The sequence below is a fragment of the Mesoplodon bidens genome (genome assembly GCF_964165515.1).
Source record: "Mesoplodon bidens genome assembly, chromosome: 2".
Taxonomy (NCBI): domain Eukaryota; kingdom Metazoa; phylum Chordata; class Mammalia; order Artiodactyla; family Ziphiidae; genus Mesoplodon; species Mesoplodon bidens.
In genome coordinates this window covers 175,273,451-175,297,930 of record NC_138177.1, presented here as the reverse complement: position 1 = coordinate 175,297,930, position 24,480 = coordinate 175,273,451, and the positions used below count along the sequence as shown (strand labels likewise).

The window sequence follows — 24,480 nt, the reverse complement described above, 5'->3', positions numbered from 1 at the left end:
GGCACAGTGGTTAGGAATCCACCTGCCAGTGCAGGGGACACGGGCTCGAGCCCTGGTCTGGGAAGATCCCACATGCCGCGGAGCATCTAAGCCCATGCGCCACAACTACTGAGCCCTCGTGCCACAACTACTGAAGCCCGTGCGCCTACAGCCCATGCTCTGGAACAAGAGAAGGCGCCGCAATAAGCTTGTGCACCGCAACAAAGACCCAACGCAGCCAAAAATAAATAAATAAAATAAATAAATTTATTTTTTAAAAAAAGAAAAGAAATTGCACCCTTCTCCTTGTCACTTCCATTTTGATCTATCAGAACAAGCTAGTGGGGCTTCCCTTGTGGTGCAGTGGTTGAGAGTCCGCTTGCCGATGCAGGGGACGCAGGTTCGTGCCCCGGTTCGGGAAGATCCCACATGCCGCAGAGTGGCTGGGCCCGTGGGCCATGGCCGCTGAGCCTGCACGTCCGGAGCCTGTGCCCCACAACGGGAGAGGCCACAACAGTGAGAGGCCCGCGTACAGCAAAAAAAACAAAAGAAAAACAAAACAAGCTAGCTCTTGTCCTGTCTACGGATTGCGTGGCATTTATGCCCCAGTAAACGGGTCCCTGTGTGAGTACTGAGCCCTGACATCTGAAAAATCACAGGGCAAAGGCCCACAGTGCACCTTGAGGTGGGAAAGTCCTGGCCACTCAGAACAAGCAGTCTGGCCACATCAGACCGAGAGGGAGGGGATTCCGGGCCCAGCTCTCTTTCCCGGCCTCTCGGGTACCTGCTCTGTGGAGGCCGAGGCCTGGCAGCTACTTTCGGGCCCTTATCAACATTGCCTTTGATGGAGAGCCTTCCGCACCCCACGTGTAGACCTAGACCCCTGGAGGGGGGCCCGCCCTTGAGGGGGCTCTGAGCCATGGACTTAGAGGGTGCTCACAGCAGCCATAGATAGAGCCAGCCTGTGGTGCTCCCACCCACGATTCCTGTATTTCCTCTTTTTTTTTTTTTTTTTTTTGTGGTACGCATGCCTCTCACTGTTGTGGCCTCTCCCATTGTGGAGCACAGGCTCCGGACGCGCAGGCTTAGGGGCCATGGCTCACGGGCCCAGCCACTCTGCAGCATGTGGGATCTTCCCGGACCGGGACATGAACCCGTGTCCCCTGCATCGGCAGGCAGACTCTCAACCACTGCACCACCAAGGAAGCCCTTGTATTTCCTCTTAATAACAACCACACTGGCGTTTAAGTGAGCCTGGAAAGGCTTACAAATGCACACATAAAGATTACCAACTACCTTCCCCAGAGACGGACGAGGGAAGCTGAAGCTAAAACACCCCGTGAGGGCTTCCCTGGTGGCGCAGTGGTTGAGAGTCCGCCTGCCGATGCAGGGGACACGGGTTCGTGCCCCGGTCCGGGAAGATCCCACATGCCGCGGAGCGGCTGGGCCCGTGAGCCATGGTCGCTGAGCCTGCGCGTCCGGAGCCTGTGCTCCGCAAAGGGAGAGGCCACAACAGTGAGAGGCCCGCGGGCCGCAAAAAAAAAAAAAAAAAAAAAAAAAAAAGAAAACAAGAAAAACACCCCGTGGTAGGTAGAGGAGAGGGCCGTCACAGCTCATCCCCCTGTGCCATGTGCCAGGCATGATCTGAGCACTTGTACTCATGCTAACTTATTAAAATACTTCTCACAATCCTATCAGGTTGGGACTACCATCACCCCGTGTACAGACTGAACAAAAGGAAACAGTACATGGTGTCCTCCTTGTGTTCCCAAAGCCCGTTAACTGGCAGAGACAGGACTTGAAGGCCACAGTCCGGCTCCCGAGTCCATGCCTTGCTTTACAGCCTCCAACTTCTCACGCTCATTCCTAGAGCCACCTGGGAAGGAGGAACCAGGAACCAGGCAACTGAAGACTGGGTTTGAATCAGACTCCACGTCTGACCAGCCACGTGATCCCGAGCAGGGGGCCTCGCCTCTCTGAGTCTCAACCTGGCTCCCTTGCAAAATGGGCACATTCATGGGAACGTCAGCCTTCAGCAACGCTGTGACGAGTATCAGTGTAGCATGTGTGAACAGGCTTTGTAAACTCTGGAGTGTTCTGTGAGGTATAAACTACCCTCTATTCTCATTAGAGGGAATTCATTTCATAACCTGCTCCCGGCTCTTGAACTTTGCTGTGCATCCAGTCAGTGCTGGATGATCTGGAACCAACAGCTAGTCTATTTATGGCTGAAAATCCACAGGTCATAGGAAGACAGCAGCACCGGAGCCCCTGGGTGGCCACAAAGATAAGGTCTGTGTCTCGAGGACCGATGACATGGTGGTCACTGAAGGAACAGGCCCCCTCCTGCCCCTTCCACTAGTGACAACTGAAAACCTTGGTTTCCCCAACACCCCGATCCAAGATCAACCCGACTCTTTGCCCAGCGTTGGAGAAGTACCGGCGTGTCCTGCAGGCCTGGCTGGCCCCCTCTGATGGTGTGTTGCCTCCTTCCACAGATCAGTGCCCTACAGCAAGGCTACAACCAGGTGCTGTGCCAGACCCTGTCTGAGAGAAACTTAGAAATCACCTCCCTGAAGCACGAGGCCGAGAACTTAAGGAGGGAGGCCGCCATCACGTCAGGTGAGGCCCTTCTGCATTCAGGCCCCAGAGCTTCTGCCCTCCCCCTGCAGACATCACCAGTCAACCAGCACACCTGTGCCCGTGACATGGGTGCAGCCTCAGGGATCACCCGTGTCAGTGCATTAGAGTTCTCCCTCAGTGGAGGTTTCTTGCCACCCAGTAAATGGATGAATAAACAAGCCCACTTCAGGGCAGGGCCTGGTAAATATTTGAGAGAATGGTATCTCTTGGCTACAAGGTCTCCTGAGCACTGGCCCCACCAGGGAGAACACAGGTCACCTTGTGGCTTGGGTGGTTCCACAAAGCAGCCTGAGTGCAAACTAGAGCGTGGACAAAATGGGGTCACTCCTTTAAGGCACCCATGGTCTCACCCATTTCAGCCGAGTGCACTTGGGCCCAAGGGAAACCATTTTCTAATTTGATCAGAGGTGGTTCCCTGATAAAGGGCTTGGGTTGGGAGAGGGGCAGCCAACGCACAGCTGTGGCTGAGCTTTGATTCCCTGGATTCCTTCATTGCTTCCACATGTTTCTTGAGCTCCTACTAGGTGTCAGGCCCCGTTCCAGGCTCCGGGGAGGGAGAGCCAAGCAAGACAGTCATATTCCTGTACTCACAGATTTGGGAGGGGTTGACAGACAATAAAAGTAAATGGATGAATAAACAAGCCCACTTCAGAGAGCAGTGGTGCTGTGGAGAAAATAAACTGTGTGTCGTGGTGGCCAGCGCTTCAAGGGGGGAGGCCAAGGGGGACCAGCTTAGTGGGTGTGCAACCATGGAACTCAGGTGGGACTTGAACCCGTGGGCTGGGACTCGAACCCAGTCAGACCCCACTATCTTTTAATCGAGATCACGCATCTGGTCTCGGGACTTACTAAAGCTCAGGTTCTTTATGTCTCATCGCAGAAAGAATTCAGTGAGAGACAAAGTAAGAAGTGGATTTCTTTAGAGAGAAACACACTCCACAGACAGAGTGTGGGACATCTCAGAAGGCTAGAGACCCCCAAATATGGGGCGGTTAGTGTTTATGGGCTGGGTAATTTTATAGGCTAATGAGTGGGAGGATTGGGACAACTCTAATATTTTGGGGAAGGGGAGGGGATTTCCAGGAATTGGGCCACCACCCACTTTTTTTTTTTTTTTTTCCTGTACGCGGGCCTCTCACTGTTGTGGCCTCTCCCATTGCGGAGCACAGGCTCCGGACGTGCAGGCTCAGCAGCCATGGCTCACGGGCCCAGCCGCTTCGCGGCATGTGGGATCTTCCCGGACCGGGGCACGAACCCGTATCCCCTGCATCGGCAGGCAGACTCTCAACCACCGCGCCACCAGGGAAGCCCCACCACCCACTTTTTGACCTTTATGGTCAGCCTCGGAACTGTCCTGGTGCTGGTGGGTGTGTCATTTCGCTCATGTATTACAATGAGCCTGTAATGAGGCTCAAGTTCCCCTGGAAGTCGAATCTTACGCCCCCTTGGACCTAGCTGATTCTAACCAGTTTATGTTGTATCCTCCACGGCTATGTCCTTCTTTTAGAGAGGATCTGTTTCAGGTGGACAAGGACAAGCCAAGGGCAAGCGAGCCTGCGTGGAGTGAACAGGGGTTTGTGGGGCTGGGCAGGGTCGGGGGGGTCTGGGTTTTTATTCCAAGGGTGTTGGGAATCCAGTGGAGTTTTTTAAGCAGAAACTGACATGTCTAGAGACCTGAAGAGGATGGGGCCACCTGAAGAAGATGGGGCCACTCACAGACGAGGGGAGGGAGAGAAGCAGGTGACAGGGAGGAGGCAGTGAGCCTCGGAGGGGCACATCACTCTGAAAGCAGCCAGCGCATGGCAGGAAACATGCCCACAGCTGTAGAAGCCAGGCATAGCATTGAGTCGCACGTGAATCCCCATCTCTGTATGAATCTGTGCTTTTCTTCTGCCTCACTCTGCAACTTAATCACACCCACCCCCACCCCCTGCTGCCCCTAGGTCTCTGCTTATGCTCCTCCCTCACTTGGGATGTCCTCAGATATTTTCTGAGCACCTCCCCCAGGCTAGGTGCTGTTCTGGGCACCAGGAATGGAAGGATGAACTCGCTGGTCCTCACCTTCCTCCCGTATGTCGGCCAGTGAAACCTCATCCAAGCATCAAGCCTGTCTCAGATCCCACCTTCTCCGATCAGGGAGTCGGACACACCTGGGTTGGGATAACGCTTGAGATGGGCTGGACCCACTCAAAGTGTGGCAAGCCCCAGAGGGATTTCCAAGTAACTGAACTGTGTCCTGGAGGCAAAGCTCATTTTTAAACTGAAATTCTGGAGCATTTTGTGCTTTATTTCATAGACATTCTTGATTGATACCTACCACTAAAACTGGGCCTGATGTTCTTTCAAGAAAAGAACCGTAGGAGATAACCCAATACCAATGCATTTATGCACCCGTCTTCCCACTTTTATTCAAAATGATACTACAGTGCAAGAAGGAAGAGATATGGGGATATATGTATATGCATAACTGATTCACTTGGTTATAAAGCAGAAACTAACACACCATTGTAAAGCAATTATACTCCAATAAAGATGTTAAAAAATGATACTACAGTAATGGAGTAGTTATCTATTGCTGCATAACAAGTTACCCCAAAATGTAATGGATAAAACCCCAACCAATATTTATTATCTCCTCCAGTTTCCGTAGTTCAGGAATTTGAGGGGGGGGTGACTTAGTTCTCATGAGTTGCAGGCAAGATGTCGGCTGGGGCATCAGTCATGTCATCTAAAGCCTCAGGGGGAGCCAGAGGATCCCCCTTCAGAATGGCTGCTCATGTGGCTATTGGCTGGAGGCCTTAGTCCCTCAGCACACATGCTTCTCTCTAGGGCTGCTTGAGTGTCCTCACGACACAGCAGTTGGCTTCCCCCAGAGTGAGTGATTGGAGAGAGAGCAAAGAGGAGGCCACAGTGTCTTTTATGACCCAGCCTGGGAGGAAACAGTCCGTCATTTCCAGAGTATCATATTGGTTACACATGGCAGCCCTATTCAGGGTGGGAGGGGCTACACAGGGCATGAATTCTAGGTGGTAGGGATCATTGGGGCCATTTTGGAAGCTGGCTGCCGAGAAAAATAATAGGCGCCCTGTAACAAACATAATTTAGCCACTTTGTGTTCTTGGGACATACCGTCTTATTTGACCCTTACAATAACTCTGTGTGGGACAGACAGTGAGAGGTGAAATAGCTTGTCCAAGACCACCAAGCTAATAAGTGGTAGAGAGGGGTCCAAACTCAGAGGACTGTGAAACCAACCACCCACCCCATCAATAGTGTCCAGCGGTGCCCTCTGCCACACGCCCGTCTCCTGGCCTCTGGAGAAGAATTCCTGGACCTTCCCTGTGCTGGGCCTTTGTTCCCCAGACCCATGGTGTGGCCTCTCCTCCCGGCTTTGCCTGGCCTGTGCCCACAAGGGGCCCCCAAAGGCTTCTCCTCTCGCTGGTGCTGACTGCCCCTCATTCTCACTGAAGCCTCAAACCCTGTTCCGTGGACTTTGGTCTCATTCCCATTCCTGCTCTGGGACACTTGCAAAAAGCCTCCCCAGTTCTAGGCGGGCACCGGTGGTGGCCCGGGCTTGGAAGGTCTTGTCCGAACGTTGGCTGACAGCCATGGTGTTGCCAATAATCCTTCCTGCCTCTTTGACCTCCATGAGTCTTTTGTTTTGGTTTGGTTTGGTTCTTTTACAGAGATGGTGTCATCTTTGAAAAGAGACGTGTTAGTAAAGGATGGTCAAGTTCAACAACTAAAACAGGAGGTGTATCAACTGAAAAGTGAGAACAAAGAAAAGGATCACCAGCTCGAAGCCCTCAGCTCCAGAGTGAGTGTCAGGTCATCAGCAAATTGTAGCTGCGAAAAGCAGACACAGTGGAGTCACATGACACACGGTGGTGAGATGAGGCCAGTGCCCAAGGACACAGGGAGGGTAGCTGCTGGGCAGGTGGCCAACTTCTCTGAAGCCTTTCCAAGGACAGCGTGTATGTGGCTCAGAATAAGCATAATGGATTTTCAAATCCAGCAAACATTTTCTAACCCCTATTATAAATGAGTTTGTATAATCCCAGCAACAAACACACCTATGAGCATATACTGCCATTGCAAAGTTTAATATTAAACAGAATACGATCTCTCTGTGAGCAAGGATGACCACACGGCTGCATCATGGTAACAGCACCACTGGTTCTCATAATTGTCTTCAAAGCAGAATGTTTGAAGATCCAGATGCAAACACGCAGACTCTCATTTCTTCCTTAGACTTTAGTGTGTAGAATGTCTCTATGGAAGATGAACGTGGTAGGCAAGCAAAGAGCTTTTTACATGTAACTTTGACTATTTGCAAATCTTGCCTTCAATGCTAACTTTAGAATCCTGCCTCTATAGGATAAGATTTTTCAGTATTTGTATGATGTGCCTGTTTCTGTGAGTCAAGGTAAAACCCCAAAGCTTTCATCTCAGGTGGCAACTCAGAGATTCCCAGAGGCTACCCAATAGCTAGGTCTGCATGGGGGTGGGATGAGAACAGACCTTGAGGTTCCAAGGAAAAGGCACAGTAAGTAATACCTGGTACGTAGTACCATACACAGTTTAGAGCTGGTGAAAGGCACTGCACGAGCTTTGGGATCAGACAGACCAGGGTCCAATCCCAGAGCTTTCTTTTCTTGTAACTTATTTGGCCTGCATTTCCCCATCTGTGAAATGGGGATGACAAAATCGTTTTCCGAGAAGTGGGAGGCTGGTTTTAGTTGTGCTCTTCTGCCTCTGCCCGAGGTCGGCTGCCTGGCCAAGCCCTCTGCATTCGTTTCTCCCAAGCAGAGTGTCTTCCCAGGCATGTGCTATAGCTGTTTTATGTGGGGTGTGTGTGTGTGTGTGTGTGTGTGTGTGTGTGTGTGTGTGTATTGGGGACGGGAAGGGGATGCAGAGCTGGTGCTAAGTAGAAGGAATCTGCAAAGACAGCACCTGCTTGGCTCTTCTACCTCCTGAAGTGCATTTGGATGATTTATGTCCCCGTTTCTCCTTCCTTGTTGACCTTGGAATGAGGTCCCTTCTCCTCTAGACTGTGCTGGCCAATAGCACAAGGGCTCGTCACCACCAAGGGTACTGCTCTTGTGAACATTTGAGATGCCTTTTTTTTAATGACATACATCATGTGTGTTAATTTTAGAAAAATAATTAGATGACATTGAGAAGAAAAAATAAAAAGAGAGGAGAGGAAATGCTACCTTGAGAAATCAGTGTTAATATTTTCATGTATGTTCTTCCTCCTGTCTTGTTTCTATATATTACCTAGAAATCAATCAATCAATCATTTTATAGTGAATTTATACTATGCACATTTTTTTAATTTTTAAATACTTATTATTTTCCCATTCTAATAAATCAACGCTCTTATCATTCGTCTTAAAAGCTACATACTTTCTCCTGGATGTACCCAGTGTTATAAAGTGGTCTGCTGTTCTAAACAACACTTGGGTTGTTTCCTCTTTTTTTTTTTTTCTTCCACTGTTACTGACAATTCTGTGAAGAGCATCCTTGAAACTACAGATTTACTTATTTCTCCAGTCATTGTCCTTAAGGTACATTCCTAAAGTGGGAATTGCTGGGTCAAAAGAAGGCACATCATCCTTACGCCCTTAATGCCTGTTGCCAAGCCGCCCTCGGGCAAGACAGCTCCGTTTACCCCTCCACACCAGTCGGGGCAGTTGTGTCTTTGAGATGCAACCTGCACAAAAGCCCTAAGATGGACCCGGGCTCACTGGTTCGGCCCCCTCCACCCTCACCGGTCACAGCGTGAAAACATCCCAATTCCTGCACCCTAAGTACCCAGACTCTACAAAGCTGGATTTCCCCTGCAGTGAAGTTTGCTGGCTTTTGAAGAGGAATTTAGACGCTCTATTCCTCAGAACTCATGAGAGGGGTGAACTGGGAATGACTGCAGGATCTCGTGCTCCCATCACACAAATGATCTCGCCTCTCAGAATTCAGAGGTGTGATTGGGTTATACAGCAGGAAACACTCCTGGGCGTGAACACAGGTACTTGGGACCCCCAGCCAAGCCCCCGTGGCCTTGTCCTTTTTCTCCACAGTGCTCAGTGCTGAAAGAAGAGTTACAGAAGGAAGATGCCCAGAAGGAGAAGTGGGAAGCCCAAGAGAAAGAGTTAAAACTCTGCAAAACCGTGCGTTGAACCTCCTGACCCCTAGGTGTCCACTGAAAGCCTAGATTATGGCCTTGAGGGTTTTGGAGGGGTTCCTTGGCCCATTAGCTAGCACAAGCTCTGGGGCTTTCTGGGTGTTTGTCTGTTATTGTAGTCTCCTAATGCTTTGATTTGCTAGCCTCAAAGAGATGGGTGAAAAGACCATGGAAAACACACTCTCCCCAGATTTTCTGGGCAGTTGGCTCAAGGCCCCTCATCAGGTTTCCCCTGGGGAAAGGGACGGGAGGTGGCCACCATATGCTGCTAGAAATTCACCGTGGTCCCTACCCCTGGACTTGTGATGCCCAGACTTTCATGATCCACTGTCACAAGTTTTATCACAGCCCTGAGCACTGTTATTAACACAACTCTTCTTGAAGTATTTTTACTTAAATACATTCAGTTTTACAACAATTCATAAAAACAAAATAAAAAGCAAATGTATCACTGGCCTTGTATGGAAGGTGAACATAAAAATGAATACAATGAAAAGATGACCACTCAATGTAAATGTTCACCCCCTGTACCGGCCCGAACCCTCGTGCACATCACCAGGCATACGTTTTCCATCCGTTGGGAAGGACGGTGCCTGGGATGGGGGGAGGAGACGTGTGCTCTTCTCTCTGTCAGGAGCACACTTCTCTGCCTCAAATGAGAAAAAAGAAACATGTCATTGTTCTTTTCTTCCAAACTGTGCCCATTTTGTCTTCCAAACAGCCCTTATTTAGATTGAACTCAAAAATATACCCCAAGGAAAGAGATTCTAATGAGTGGATAGGTATCTTGTACTGTTTAATCCAGGATCCATGCTGATCTTCAAAAGAAACTCAAATTTTCCCTCACCCAGCCCTTTCATTGCATCCGTTGAAAGAAAGTCTACTTTGCCTCAAAGATGTGGAATTGTCCCCCAAGGGAAGGAATGAAGTGAATCCCAGACTAGGTTTCTGCATTAATGAACCGGATGAAATGAGTTCTGAAGTTGACTTCCCTGTTGTTGGAACTCTTTCAGCAAATCCATGACATGGAAAAAGAAATGAGGAAGCTGAGGGTGGAGCTGAAAAGGAGCAGTACCGAGCAGAGCCTGATCTCTATGACGCTGCGGGAAAAGAGCAAGGTATGGCAGGGACAGGTCGGCCTGGGAACCACTCTGGGACAAGCACTCCACCTGCATCATCTCTGTTCATCCTCACAATGACCCCATGCGGTCTATACTGGTATTAACCCCACTTTACAGTCGGGAAAACTGAGGCTCACAGAGGTGAAGGAAGTTACCCAAGTTCACTTGCATAAAGTAGTTGTGGCAGAACTTGAATCCAGGTCTGCCTGACTCCAAAGCTCCTGTGTGTAACCACTACCCTAGACTGCCTTCAAATCTTAATTGTGAAATTATCTAAGAAAGAATTGATCCATTAAATCAAGTTTGCCAATGATGTTGTTCCAACTTAAATTCTCATATTGATTTTTTTTTGTCTTTTTGTTCCATCATTGAGAATGTTTTTAAAAATCTCAACATGTTTGTAATTTGTGTGTTTCTTCTTTTAGTATGAACGATGTTTGCTTTATATATTTTGAGGCTGTGTTACTAGGTGCATATAAATTTAGAATCCTAATACTTCCTGTAGAGCAAAACTTTAGATCATCATGAAATGTCCCTTTTCATCTGTAGTAGTGTTTCTCCCTTAACGTCTCCTTTGTCATTTAGCTTCACCACTGGCTTTCTGTTGGTTAGAGTTTTCATACCATATCTTTTTCATACGTTCTCTGTCAATTTTTGTCTTAAGGTTTAGACATATGCCTTCCAAATAGCATATCATTTTTACAAAATCCAGTTTGACAATCTTTGACTTTTAGTCCATTTATATTAGGTAATTACTCGTGTACTGGGGTTTAAATCTACCTTCTTGCTCAATACCAGATGTACCATCTGTGGTATGTTCCTTTTTCTCTCCTTTCTTGCCTCCTTCTGAGTGGATGGTTTTCTCTCATTCCACTTTCCCCCTCTATTAGCTTGGAAATATTTCACTTTTTTACTATTCTTTTAGTAATAGTAAGACAATAGCATTCATCCTTGACTCACCAAAATCACACATTAATTAAGTTTTTCACTCTTCTACTATTCTCTTAGTAGTCATCCTGAAGACTGTAATGTGCATTCTTTTTTTTTTTTTTTTTTTTTTTTGCGGTACGCGGGCCTCTCACTTTTATGGCCTCTTCCGTTGCGGAGCACAGGCTCCGGACGCACAGGCTCAGTGGCCATGGCTCACAGGCCCAGCCACTCTGCGGCATGTGGGATCCTCCTGGACCGGGACACGAACCCATGTCCCATGCATCGGCAGGCGGACTCTCAACCACTGCGCCACCAGGGAAGCCCTGCATTCTTAACTTACCAAGAGGCAATAGTAGTTGATAATTATGCCCTTCTCCTTGACAGTGCAATGAGTTTCAAACACCTTAACTTCACTTACCCCCTCCAGATTTATAAGCCATTGCTGTCATTTTCTAAACTCCTCTTCATACTTAAAACCCCACAAGACATTATTAGTGTTTTTCTATAGTCAGTATCATATCCACACATTACCCTTACTGTTGCTTGTCTTTTCTGCATCTCTGATCACCCACCTGGGTTCATTTTTCTTGTGTCTGAAGAATAGCCTTTAATGTTTTCCCTCATTGTGGCTCTGCTGATGACAAATTCTCAAATGTGCCTGTGTGTCTGTCTGGAGATGTATATTTAACCTTCATTCTTAAAACACATTTGACTGCATATTGAATTCTACAATGGCAACTCTTTTCTTTCAGCACATTAGATACAGCATTAGATATGTCACTATTGTCTTGTGGCTCCTATTATTTCTATTTAGAAGTCATCTGTAAGCCTAACTGTTGTACCTTTGCATAATCTGTCTTTTTCTCTGGTTGCTTTTAAGATTGTCGTTTCCCTTGATTTCCAGCAGTTTTATTATGGTTTATCTAGGTGTGGATTCAGTTTTATTTACCTCGTTCAGAGTTCGTAGGGGCTTCTTGAATCTCTGGCTTGGTGTTTTGCCTTAGTTCAGGCGCTTGGGCTCTGTACCACACAGGCAGTGGGGAGCTACTAAGCCTCCTGAACAAGTGACTGATGCAATGACATTCGTGGACAGTAATTAGGGTGAAAATGATAGTTACAATTTCTCACGTACTAGGCGTTACCCTGAACTTTTCATCTCTTCATCTTCACAACAGCGCTGTGATCTAGAAATCATCCTCTCCATTTTACAGATGAGAAAGTCAAGGCTACTAGTTACTAGTAAAGTAACTAGCCCAATGGCACAGTCGGTTTTGTCTGACTCCAGGTTCGTCTGACTTCAGTGACCCTGGCATAGCAAACAGCCACATGCTACTGTTTACACTGAAATTAATGAAAATTAAACAAAATTTTTAGTTCAGTTCCTCCGTCACACCAGCCCCATTTCGAGTGCTCGATCCCCAGATGTGGCTGGTGGCTGCCGTATTAGACAACACAGCCTCGCTCAGAGTACCTGTACCGTTGCAGAAAGTTCTGTTGGACAGAGCTGCCTTACAGCTGGGTAACTCTCACAGTACCGTTAAGATTGCACTGGAAGAAACTAAACTCGAGGCGAGGAGGCCAGTTGTCTCAGTCCAGCTTGCATGTGAGAGGGACTGGAGGGCAGGCATGAGACCCCCGAGTGTGAGAGAGGGAGCAGGGCGGCCGCTGAAGGTGACTCTGAGGCTTGGGGCTGGGAACGGGGGCTGTTCATGCAGAACACAGACAGGGGCAGAGTCCAAGGCTGGACTTGGCCTTTGCAGCACATGAAAAAGGCTGCTGACATAGAAGTCAGAACATGTTTAGACCTGGGAGAAAACTAAGGCCCAGAGAGCTTAGATGACTTTTCCAAGGTAACGGAGCTGGGTAGAGGCTCTTCCACTGGACCACACTACTCAGAAGAAAGCTCTTAAAGGGCTTTTCTGGGTCTTTTATTACATCCCTGTGATCCCCCTCTTCAGATCCCTAAAAAAACAGCCTGTGAATTTGTTTCAGCACAAAAACTTTCCATTTATTTACAAGAGTTTGCCTCATTTCCTGTTAGTGCCAGGGCCCAGGGCTCAGCAGGTGCATCCAAGAATTGAGCAGCTGCGAGGCCTACACTGGCCAGCCAAGGGTAGCGTGGAGCACTCCCAAGCTTACCATGTGTTGACTGTTACCCAAGCAAGGGGGGAAACCTAGGCAAGCTTCTCCACTTTAAATGCCTTCCTTTGCAGGCTGCAATTCTTAATAGACATTGCTTTAGCAAGCCTCCAGAGAGGTTACCACCAGTGAGTGTGCTCAAAGTGGTAACGACAAACAGTTATGATAATAAACCCAATCATAACATTTCCAAGTACCCATCACGAGTTATTAGAAAGAGACTGTACGGCGGACATTCCCGTCCACCTTTCATAGGTTACAACAGTACTTAACACACTCACAGAGCCCTTAAGCACTATTCCAAACATTGAATCCCCACAATAACTCTATGCAGTGATACTAGTATCATCATCCCCATTTGACAGATGAGGACACTGAGTCACGGAGCAGTGAAATAACTTTCCCAGGGTCGTACGGCTTGTTAGGGACCGAGCTGGGATGGGAGTGTGCGGTAGAACATAGTTGAGTCCCGGGTGCAGAGCTCGGCCCTTTCCCGTAGGGGGCAACTCCCTGTGAGTTTGCCTCCACCCTGTGCATGCCTGTGACCCCTGCTGCTGGGCTGCAGCTGTCCCTACCCCTCAGGGACTCCCTCACTGCCATTAGCCCCCCCAGAAGAGTTTCCCCAGAGGGCATGATGATCACATTAGCAGCAAGCCCACGATTTCATCATCCTTTCAGGTTGAAGAGAAGCTTCGGGAGGATTCCAGAAGGAAATTGCTTCAGCTGCAAGAAATGAGGAACAGAGAAAACCTCATTAAAGCCAATTTGGAAAGGGCAGTAGGTCAGGTAGGCGTGCTGCAGAGCCCCTTCACAGGCCCGTGCTCTCCACGGAATCCCGCGGCTGGCGGGGATGAATGAGGAGGAAGACGGCCTGGCTTAGTTCACCTGCTTATCTCAGGGGCAGGGTTTTGTGCGGCTTCCGCGTCCCCGTGGATTTCACTAAAGAGGCTTTTCCTTCTGGGAAGCTGCCCACTCCAGTGTTTGCTGTTGCCTGAGACCCTGACCAAGCAGCCAGTCCCAGCTCAAGGCCCACCCCAGTGAACCAGCTGTGCGGTTCCCTCTTGGGAAGGGTTTGAGCTCTTGACCCCGGTGGTGTTTCTAGCACTTTAACCTTCACATTTTTTGTCCTGACATTTACAGCCATCTTTCTTACTCTGGGCCCCCAAACAGATGCTACAGTCAGTGTCCCCAGGGAAATGCCACATTTCTGTTTGTTTGTTTATTTGTGTGTTTTGTTTTGTTTGGCCAAACCGTGTGGCTTGCAGGATCTTAGTTCCCCGACCATGGATGGAACCTGTGCCCCCTGCAGTGGCTGCGTGGAATCTTCACCACTGGAGCGCCAGGGAAGTCCTGCCACTTTTCTTAATAAAGTAAAACACAGAATACCACAGCTTATGCCAGATGGAGGTGGCCATTTCCCAGGGCTCTGACCCAAGATGGCCCAGTGGCCCTTCCTCTGACATGTGGCACAGACATGAGGGCCAGAACATGCAAACGAGCCTTCACCAAAGGCTAAGGGAGAGCAAACGAGAACCCAAGATGGGGCACTGGCCCTCCAGAACACAGCCCACCGAGGGCAGCCCATCTTGGACCCCCTCCACAAGGCATCCTCTCCTGGCAGCCATGGCTCCAGGGGGACCAAGAACGTTTTACGTGTATGTGTTTGTGCTTTTCTTTTTCTGGGAGAGTGAGTCTACCTTGTCACTCATTGGATGCTCAGAAGGATCTGTAAACCACCAAAAAAGGTTAAGAACCACGATCCTCAAAGGAGCTCTCCGTCCCACCCAGCCCAGCTCCCAAAGCCCTTGCGTTTGGTAGCATCCAAGCCTGAACCATCAGTGTGACCGGAATTTGTCCCACGCGCTGAACTTCAGAGGCACCCACAAGTTAAATGACGATGCTGACCCTCAGGCAGGTTTGAAAGCCTCTTCAACCAACTTCCACACCATCACCCCCGGTGTCCTTTCTCCTGCAGGGTGCCGACCCCTTAGCAAGGCAGAGAGCCCTCCAGCCTGGGCTTCCCTCCGTGCACCTGGGCTACCCCTCACCTTGCTGGCACTCTGCACCCACGGCGCACACCCGCTTTGAGGGCATGATCTGCGCCACTTGCCGAGCGCCTGGTCGTGGCTCTGGCCAGGGGTCATCCAGGAAGACCCTCAGAGACACTGAGATTCCTCCAGGTCTAGACTCAAGAGAGAAAGGACGAACGAGGCTTCTCTGCGCTGCCTGGGCCTTCCTGCTTCACCCCCTTGTCTCCACAGCCCGCTCCCGGCCTGAGGTCCTGCCCTTCCCCAGGCCAGTGACCACAGGACTCAGCCCACCGTCCAGCAGGACCTGCCCCTCCCCACCCCCACCCCCACCAAGCAGTCCTGTAGGGCGCCTCTGGTGATAACGAGGGCCATTGCCCACAGGGCCCTCTCTACATAACCTCTTCCTCGCGCGAGCTAGGACCCTCCCTTGGCCATGAAACCAGCAGACGACCCAGAGTCCCTCCAATCACCCGGCTGGCTTCTGGCAGGATGACTGCAGAGGTGTCCTTAGGAGAGTCATAATTCCTCTACTTAGCTTCCCAGAGCTCCCTGGTGTGCAGCAGACTCCTGTGTCTTAGGACCTGTTGATGTTCTCATTGATTCAGTGGCCCTTGTGGTCCTTCAGGGCTCTGTTTTAGAGCCTTTCATAACCACATTTGGCCAGTGAGCCAAAAACCCAGGCCAAGGGCCATCACGTTGGTAAATTTCCAGAGAAACTTGGGCTTCTTTGCCGTTCAAGTCTCATGAGCCTGGGGCATCTTGAACTCGTCATTCTAGAAGCCCTGATTTAATTTAACTGCGATGTTTCATCATCCGTAATATGAAGACACCAGCATCAGGGAGGCACTCAGTAAAAACTGGCTGAACTGAAGGAGAGGACTTTGAACATCTGACTTGACAGATATTTCTGTTATAAGCATTCGATGAACGTTTATTGAGTTCCTGCTGTGTGCCAGGCACTGCGCCAGGCTCCGGGGACCTGGAGAGGAATACAGGAGACGTCGTCTTCAGGACACAAGGTCTAAGGCACAAAACGGCAGCAGGCAGCTCCTCCTTCTCTCCCCAGGCGCCCTTGCTGATGACACGAGTTACCCGGGCTGGCAGCCTCAGTGTTTATCGCACAGCCTGGTGCCAACGTAGCAATTACGGAAGAGCGCTCCTGGCCCTGGACTTCCCACTGGATAATAGACAGCAAGTGGCTCTTCCGAGAGCCCAAGACGTGTGTGTGCTGACCGTGTGCGTCGGCTAGGTTAGGCGGGCACACCTGAAAAGTCATTAAAACCTGCTGTCCCCCTCTCTTGTGTGGGCACTGCCCCTTCCGGTGAGAGGTGAAGGTGTTAATTACCCATAATGACCACTAAAGGCGTGCAGAGCCTTCTCACCGATTTCTCCCAGACCCAGCGATGGAAGTGCCTCCCCCAGCCTTGCAGCTGCAGCTGCGCCACTCACCTCATCCCCTTCCCTTTCTTTGTGCTGCAGCTGGAGCTTTTCAGAGGTCAGGTCCTCAAGGCCACTTGCGGACGCGTGAAACCGTTCTAGGACAAACCCGACTCCAATCAGCAGGCTCGTCTCTCTTCCCCACTTTCTCCTTCAGGGACCCGGGGCTCCAGACACTGGGAGCATATGTTCCTGTTTTTTGTTGGTGGCACACATTTTTCACACTGTTGCTACACCATAAAGATTTGTTTTGATTTTCTGGGATTTCCTGGCTTTTAAAGTAAAAGCCAGTTAAACTCCCTTGCAGTGTTTCTGTGAAAATCAAATTAAACCACCCAGGACTGTGTCTGGTCAGCAGACCCGCACGGTGAACCTCCGTTAGCCCCGCGAGGAAAGGGGCGGCCTCAGCATGGACGGTGCGTCCTCGCTCGCTCGTTCCTCCTGAAGTGGCAGATGGCAGTGAGGGTGGGCCTCTGGCTGTAACAATGCCTTATTATCCTTCCGTTTATCCTCTCCAACCCTGGGTGTCAGCGCGCGGGTCACAAGATCACACCACAGGCTTCTCTCGGACGACCTCCTTTTTAGGGGCCCACAGCATCAGGCTCAGCGTGATGAATCCCTCCCAGAATGCAGAAGAATCTAGAACACACTCGTGGCCACATGACAGGCCTTTGGCTCTTAAAAAACCATCTCTGATCCTGGGAAACATGCCCCGGTGACAGAGCCAATATCCACCCTCCAGAGCCATCCCCAAAACACGCCAGGACCTCGCTCCTCCGAGCTTAAGCTGAAGCCCTCCAGGTCCCCTCCCCCCAGAGCCACCCTGCATTTTAATTTATTGATTTATTTATTTTTGCTGGTTGGGTCTTCGTTTCTGTCTGAGGGCTTTCTCCACTTGCGGCGAGCAGGGGCCACCCTTCATCACGGTGCGCGGGCCTCTCACTATGGCGGCCTCTCTTGTTGCGGAGCACAGGCTCCAACGCGCAGGCTCAGTAGTTGTGGCTCACAGGCCCAGTTGCTCCGCGGCATGTGGGATCTTCCCAGGCCAGGGCTTGAACCCGCGTCCCCTGCATTGGCAGGCAGACTCCCAACCACTGTGCCACCAGGGAAGCCCCACGCTGCATTTTTAATTTCTTTTTTTCTTTTTCTCACCAGTTACTAGAGAAGATCACCAGGGTCACAGAGGACAATATCAACATTTGGCAGAAAAAGCGGACCCTGCAGAAGGAGACCCAGCTCAGCAGCTGCAAACAGGAGGAAATCACCCAGAACATCAAGAAGCTGAAGACATCCTTAGACAGTTGCCAGGTGCCCCCTTCTCCATTCCTCAAATGTCCCCTGTGTCTCATTTTTGTGCTCCTTGTTCAGGAAATTATCCAGCTCTGCTTTTAGTCCACCTTTTCTCTTGTTGGAGAAATCTGTTTGAGATCAGAAAACAAAGGACCTCCAGAAATGCCTCCCAGGTGAACTTGGTGTGGCCAAGGAAAAGCTGCCCGACACACTCCAAGTACTGCCTTTGGGAGGCCCCAGACCCCGGGGGAAAAAAAAACAGCCCCGTGTTATTTCCAGAGAAACCAAAGAAACATTCTGCTCTTTATTTGCAGTTTTCTTTTCTGTCCCAGCAGTGGAAGGCTGCTCTTACCCTTACGGGACCAGAGGGTCTGGCAGAGCCCCCACTTCATGGCCCCCACGCAGGGATCCAGCTTATCACATCAGGCAGCTGCTTCTGCTTTCTCTGGAAATATGCAGCTACTATTTCGGGAGTCTGGGCAAATGTTGGCTTGTCAGCACTCTTTCAAGTCAGGAAACCGCACTTTATGACCAGCTTGTGTGTTGATCTCAGCAGGAATTCCGTAGCCAAATTTGCTTCCCCTTTCAGCCAAATCGTCCTTGGCAATTTGACTTTGGAATTGCCTATACCTAGACAAAGGGTCTCTTTGACCATCCAGAGTCCCAATTAGAGTGCACATGAAATAAAAGCTGCCTCCTTCCTTCCGCCCCCCAAAAAAGGGAAGTAGAACTGGGCCGTCACAGGGCGGCCAACATACGGCTCTGCCTGCTTCACGGGCACGTCAAGAACACTGCTCTGTGCGGGTCACAACCGTCAGGTGCTATTTCTGGCGATGGTGCCCGGACTCCTCATGACCTCATCTCTTTCCAGGCGTGCATGACAATGTCTTGCTGTAGCAATGACCTGAAGAAGGAGGTCGACCTCCTGCAGCACCTGCAGGTGAGCCCACCTGTCTCAGGGCTCCAGAAGGTGGCGCTGGACATCTTGCGCCTGTCACTGTCCTGGCTGGAGGAAACGGAGCATCTCCTCCACGAGGTGGCGATCCAGTTCTCCAGCTCCGACAAAGGTGATTGAAACTCTTCTCACATAGTTACATGACTGAAATATTGCGTTGAATCTGATCACGATGGGACATCTGTTGAGGGAGGCTTCTTAGGTATGTGGCCAAGTGTTCCCTTCTCCAGACTTCACTTTGCTTCACCACTTGAGAAGCAGCGTTCCTGAAAAAAGTACACAAGTGAGACGTGATTACTGGAGAAAAAGGAGACGTGACAGAGGCAAAAGGAAAAATCGAAATTATGCTCAATCTTCTCTCTCAGAAGTAACCCTATATATACATATAGAGAGCAGAGACGTTTTTCAGAGCAGTTTTATGTTCATGGCAAAATTGAGAGGATGATACAGAGATTTCCCAGGTACCCCCTGTCCCCACTCATACACAGCCTCCCCCATTTATCAGCATCAGCACCAGAGAGGTACAGTTGTTAGAACTGATGAACCTACATTGACGCATCCTAATCACCCAAAGTCCATGGTTTACATTAGGGTTCACTCTTTTTTTTAATTTTAATTTTATTGGAGTGTAGTTGATTTACAGTGCTGTATAGGGGTCACTCTTGGTGTTGTACATCCTATGGGTTTGGGCTTGGACAAATGTGTGATGACATGTATCCACCATTATAATATCATACAGAATCGTTTCACTGCCCTGGCCTTTCTCGCCTTCTGAGATGGCCCACGCCCTGTCTGTGGAGTGTGTTTCTCTCTAAATAAGTCCACGTCTTACCTATCACTTTGTCTCTCACTGAATTCTTTCTGCGATGAGACATCAACAAGCTGAGCTTCATTAAGTCCTGAAACCAGCAGGTCCACCAATAATGAGGCCAACCCCAGGGAGGACCCAGAGGCCCTGTAAATCATGATGCTCCACCGGGAAGATGGTCCAGTCCTGAAGGTGCCTTTGATCCCAAATCTACTGCCATAAGCAGAAGCCAGGGAGCACGGTGGGGGATGTGGTTCAGATCAGGCCATCTCTGAGCAGATTGGTGGATTCTGTGCACAAAGCCCTGGTATTAGGTCAACTCGATTTATGAGTTTCACTTCTCAGGTCACTCTGTAACTACATAGTAACAGAAAGTACAGAGAATTCATTAAAAGCCACCTGTGGAGTCCATAGAGGGGAAGTGGGGTGGGTGAAGTTACAGATCAGGGACGTGGTAATAAAGCAAAATGATGATAACCCATAAACCAGAATATCTAGAAACTGATATTCTAGAAATTGAGGAAAGTAAAGCTACAAGTTTAACAAAACAAAAAGAAGCACAGGAGAAGCCAACTTCAAAGCCAGCCTATGCAATTCCTCCAGGGCAGCGCACGTTTGTCTGATTGAAGCCTGGCCCTGCTGTTCTTCAGTGCCTTCCTATTAGTGCCTTAAGTAATCAACATCTCCAGTAATCCCTCTGCAGTGTTCAGGAATTCAACTCGTCATGGGGAAACCTGTGGTTTGAGGACTTACGTTTTTAAGAAAACTTCTTTTCTTTTCAAAACTGGACGTTTTTATTCCAAATAAAAGAACCTATCCAAAAAAAAGAATAGTTTCACTGCCCTGAAAATCCTCTGTGCTCCCTCCCAGCCCCCCCGCAGCCCCTGGCAACCACAGATCTTTTTACCATCGCCATAGTTTTTGCCTTTTCCAGGATATCATGTAGTTGGAATCATACAACTTTTCAGATTAGTTTCTTTTATTTAGTAATATGCATTTTCGTTTCCTCCAAGTCTTTTCATGGCTTGATAGCTCTTTTTTATTTTTTTAAGTGCCAAATAATATTCCATTATCCATTCACCTACTGAAGGACATCCTGGTGGCTTCCAAGTTTTGGCAGTTATGAATAAAGCTGCCATAAACGTCCACGTGCAGGGTTTTGTGTGGACATGTTTTCAACTCCTTTGAGTAAATACCAAGGGCGCGGTTGCTGAATCGTGTGGTTAGAGTACATTTAGGTTTTTTTTTTTAATTATTTTATTTTATTTTATTTATTTTTGGCTGCGTTGGGTCTTCATTGCTGCGCACGGCCTTTCTCTAGTTGCCGCAAGCGGGGGCTACTCTTCCTTGTGGTGCACAGGCTTCTCATTGCAGTGGCTTCTCTTGTTGCATTGCATGGGCTCTAGGCGCGCAGGCTTCAGTAGTTGTGGCACGCGGGCTCAGTAGTTGTGGCTCACGGGCTCTAGAGCACAGGCTCAGTAGTTGTGGCACAGGGGCTTAGTTGCTCCGTGGCATGTGGGATCTTCCCAGACCTGTGTCCCTTGCATTGGCAGGCGGATTCTTAACCACTACGCCACCAGGGAAGTCCCTAGAGTACGTTGAGTTTTTAAGAAAACCACAAAACTCTTTTCCAAAGTGACTGTTTTGCATTCCCGCCAACAATGATTGAGACTTCCTGTTGCTTCACGTCCTCGCTAGCGTTTGGTATCGTCACTACTATTATATTTTGTATGGAACTTCCAGGGCATTTTCCCATGGAAAGAGCTGTGTGATTCTAGGCAAGTTACTTCCCCTGTCTGTGCCTGTTTCTTTACCTGTAAAATGGGGATAATAGGGAATACTCACCCCTTAGGATTTTTGTGAGGATTAAAATGCATTGATATATGTAAAGTACTTAGAATAGTACCTGGCATAAAATAGGCCCTACCTATATACATGTATTGATTTTTTAACTTTACAAAAGAATAATGTCATTTTATATCCAATTTCCTTTAGTTTCGTTCCTAACAGTACATCAGGAACACCCTTCCATGTCAATACACACAGGTCTACATCATCGCTGTCACTGATGGCAAGGAATCCCATTCTGTAGGATGTACCATAATTTATTTAGCCAGTCCTCTATCATGGGCATTTAAGTTGCTTCAAGTTTTTCACACTTAATAGATGAGGCTGACATAAATATTATTCACACATACCTGTTCATCTTATCTTTATCATCCTAGATGTGGAAGGATATGAACCACTTTCATTCAACAAAGATTTATTGCAGGCCTCCTAGATACCAGACACAGTGCAGGATGGAGATATAATGGGGTCAGAAACAGGTAGAATCCAGGTTATGGGGTATATGGATGTTGGCTGTAAAATTCCTCCCTCTTTGCTGTACATTTGAAATCTTTCATAATAAAATACTGGGGAGCTAACAGGCACTCTCCCTGTGCTTGTAGATCTTACGGTCTCAGGGAGGAATAAGGGTGGGGCATTAACTGAAAAATCACTCACATGTAAAACTTTAATCGTGACAGTTGCTTTGAAGGAGAAGTGCAGGGCTCTGACCTGGTCAGGGACGGCAGGGCACCTGTAGGATGCATAGGAGTTATTTGCCAAAGAGGGGAGGGGAGGGCATTCTGGGGTGAGGGAGCAGCGTGGTGGGATCGCAGGAAGCATGGAAAACTCAAGGGGCTAAAAGAAATGGAGGTGGAGGGCAGGGACTGGTGAAGGAGGTCCGCAGGGGCTGTATCATGGTGTGGCCAGGGGCTTGCAGAGCCCTGGTAAGAAGCTCTGCTTTAATCTGAGAGCAGAGAGAAGCCCACAAAAGGTTTTAAGTAAGGAACTGATGGAACAGGCTTGCATTTGGAGACAGTCATCTTGGCCACGAGTGGAAAAAGTACAGGAAGGTGGCCAGCACAGAACCCCGGGAGAGCAGTTAGGAGGCTGTCACAAGACACAATGGTGGCCCTCACTGTGGCAATGAAGGGGACGGAGCAAGAGAGAAGATTCCAGGGGCATTTAAGAGATGAATCAGAAGGCCTCAGTGATGGAGTTAGATATGGCTAGAAGGGAAGTGATGGAGAGAAAGGGGGCTACAGATCTCCAGGTTTCTGGCTTGTGTTAAAAGTACAGATGTGGTTCCTTCACTAAAATCCAGAGTAAGGAATGCCACAGGAGGACCAGGTTTGAGGGGGAAGATGAGTGTGAGGTGCCTGTAGGCATCCAAAGTGAGGTGCCAAGGACGCAGCTGTCACCCTGGATATCCAACCGTATCAGTGATGTGGCCCTGGAACCCAGAAGAACATGTGCCACATAGCGGGTGCTTAGTCAGATGGGATGGATGGACGGGTGGATGGATGGATGGTGATTAAAGCCATACGTGTGAATGGTATCACTAGGAAGAAAGTATTGAATGAGAGGGGAGAGCCCAGGGCCACACCTGGGAAACTCCAACATTTATCGTTGATACTTCTTGCCAAAGCGCTCTCCAGAGAGGCTGCACAAACTTGACATTCTTACAATAATGAATGAGAATAGAGGAGTGATTTTCAACTCCAGTGATTAAACAACCCCAGCCAGGATATCTCTAAGGTAATCCAGAAGGTGGTGTGAATTTCTTTTAAACGTCTTTAAAAAGAAAGGCAAAATCAAGATTAACTTTTCTGTAACTGCCTGCCCTTCACAGATAGCATAGAGAAGAGGGGGGCTGCATTTCTCCCAGCAACCCAGCCCCTCCCCAACCCCTGTATTACTGTTGTTGTAATCATGGCAGAGTCTGAGTGTGCATGAAACCAGGAGAGATGTGGTCCACAGTTCTAGCTGTTCTTCAAAATCAGAACTAAAACAAGGAAAGACCACGATCTCTATCCTAGTAATAGCGGGGCCAAGCAATGTGTGCACTGTCCCCTCCCCAGGCTTCAGGAGTCACTGAAGTCTCTGTCTCTAAATCTAGTCATACATTACCGTAAAGAAACATGGGTTGCAAAATTAAGCCATCAGGGGCTTCCCTGGTGGCACAGTGGTTGAGAGTCCGCCTGCCAATGCAGGGGACACGGGTTCGTGCTCCAGTCCGGGAAGATCCCACATGCCACGGAGCGGCTGGGCCCGTGAGCCATGGCCGCTGAGCCTGCGCGTCCGGAGCCTGTGCTCCGCAACAGGAGAGGCCACAACAGTGAGAGGCCCACGTACCGAAAAAAAAAAAAAAGAAAAAAGAAACTGGCTCAAAAACTTTTTATGTGTTAGTCCACCATGATAAGTGATTCAAGGTACTTCTCATTACTGAGGCCAGCAGGGGATCCCCCAGTCACTCATCACCATACACAAACAGTCCTAAGAGCCTTCTGTGTTCACAGTTCCTAAGAGGAGGGTAGGAACCATGGTTTGTTTAACTCCTCCTGGGTACTTGTCACTGTGTTAGTTGTTTTACATGTACTGTGTACGTTCATCTTCCAACAGCCCAATGAGCCAGGTACTATTGTCGTCTTTATTTTGCAAGTAAGGAAACTGAGTATCAATAACATTAAGAAACTTGCTCAAAGTCACACAGCTGGTACGTGGTAGGGTCAGGACTCAAAACTGAGGTCGTTGTGATCCTAGCACTTGTGTTTTTTCTGTGACCCCACATGCCCTCCAAAGATCCAGAGGGGTACCAGGTACATGCCCAGTTCCTAGAGGACAGGTTCTGTCGTTAACTTGAACAGAGACAAACCTGAGAGTTTCATTCCCTGGAGTGAAGGATGTCGGATGTGCGCCGCGGGCCTCGCCCCAGCAAAGCCCCATTTGCATTAGAGCGAATGATTCTGAGTTCAGGCTTTGGAGACCAGCTGCTGGGGTTTGACTCTCAAGTGTGCGCTTACTCATTGTGTGAGCAGGTCTCAACTTCTGTGTGCCTCTGTTTACTTGGTTATAAAATGGGGTTAAGGTCTCACCAGGTAGTTGTGAGGATTAAACGACGTGGTACCCAAATCATG

The 24,480-nt window shown here is 49.0% G+C and overlaps 1 protein-coding gene across 1 annotated transcript in view; it reads left to right on the top strand.

The window, feature by feature from the left end:
- The window catches only part of FHAD1 (forkhead associated phosphopeptide binding domain 1), a 133,082-nt gene that overhangs the window by 58,624 nt on the left and 49,978 nt on the right, over positions 1-24,480 (top strand). The window contains 9 exon segments of the mRNA XM_081255905.1: positions 2,478-2,601; positions 6,309-6,439; positions 8,703-8,792; positions 9,820-9,924; positions 13,675-13,782; positions 16,506-16,562; positions 16,566-16,589; positions 17,619-17,771; positions 18,625-18,820. Coding sequence (XP_081112031.1) covers positions 2,478-2,601; positions 6,309-6,439; positions 8,703-8,792; positions 9,820-9,924; positions 13,675-13,782; positions 16,506-16,562; positions 16,566-16,589; positions 17,619-17,771; positions 18,625-18,820 — 988 coding nt within the window.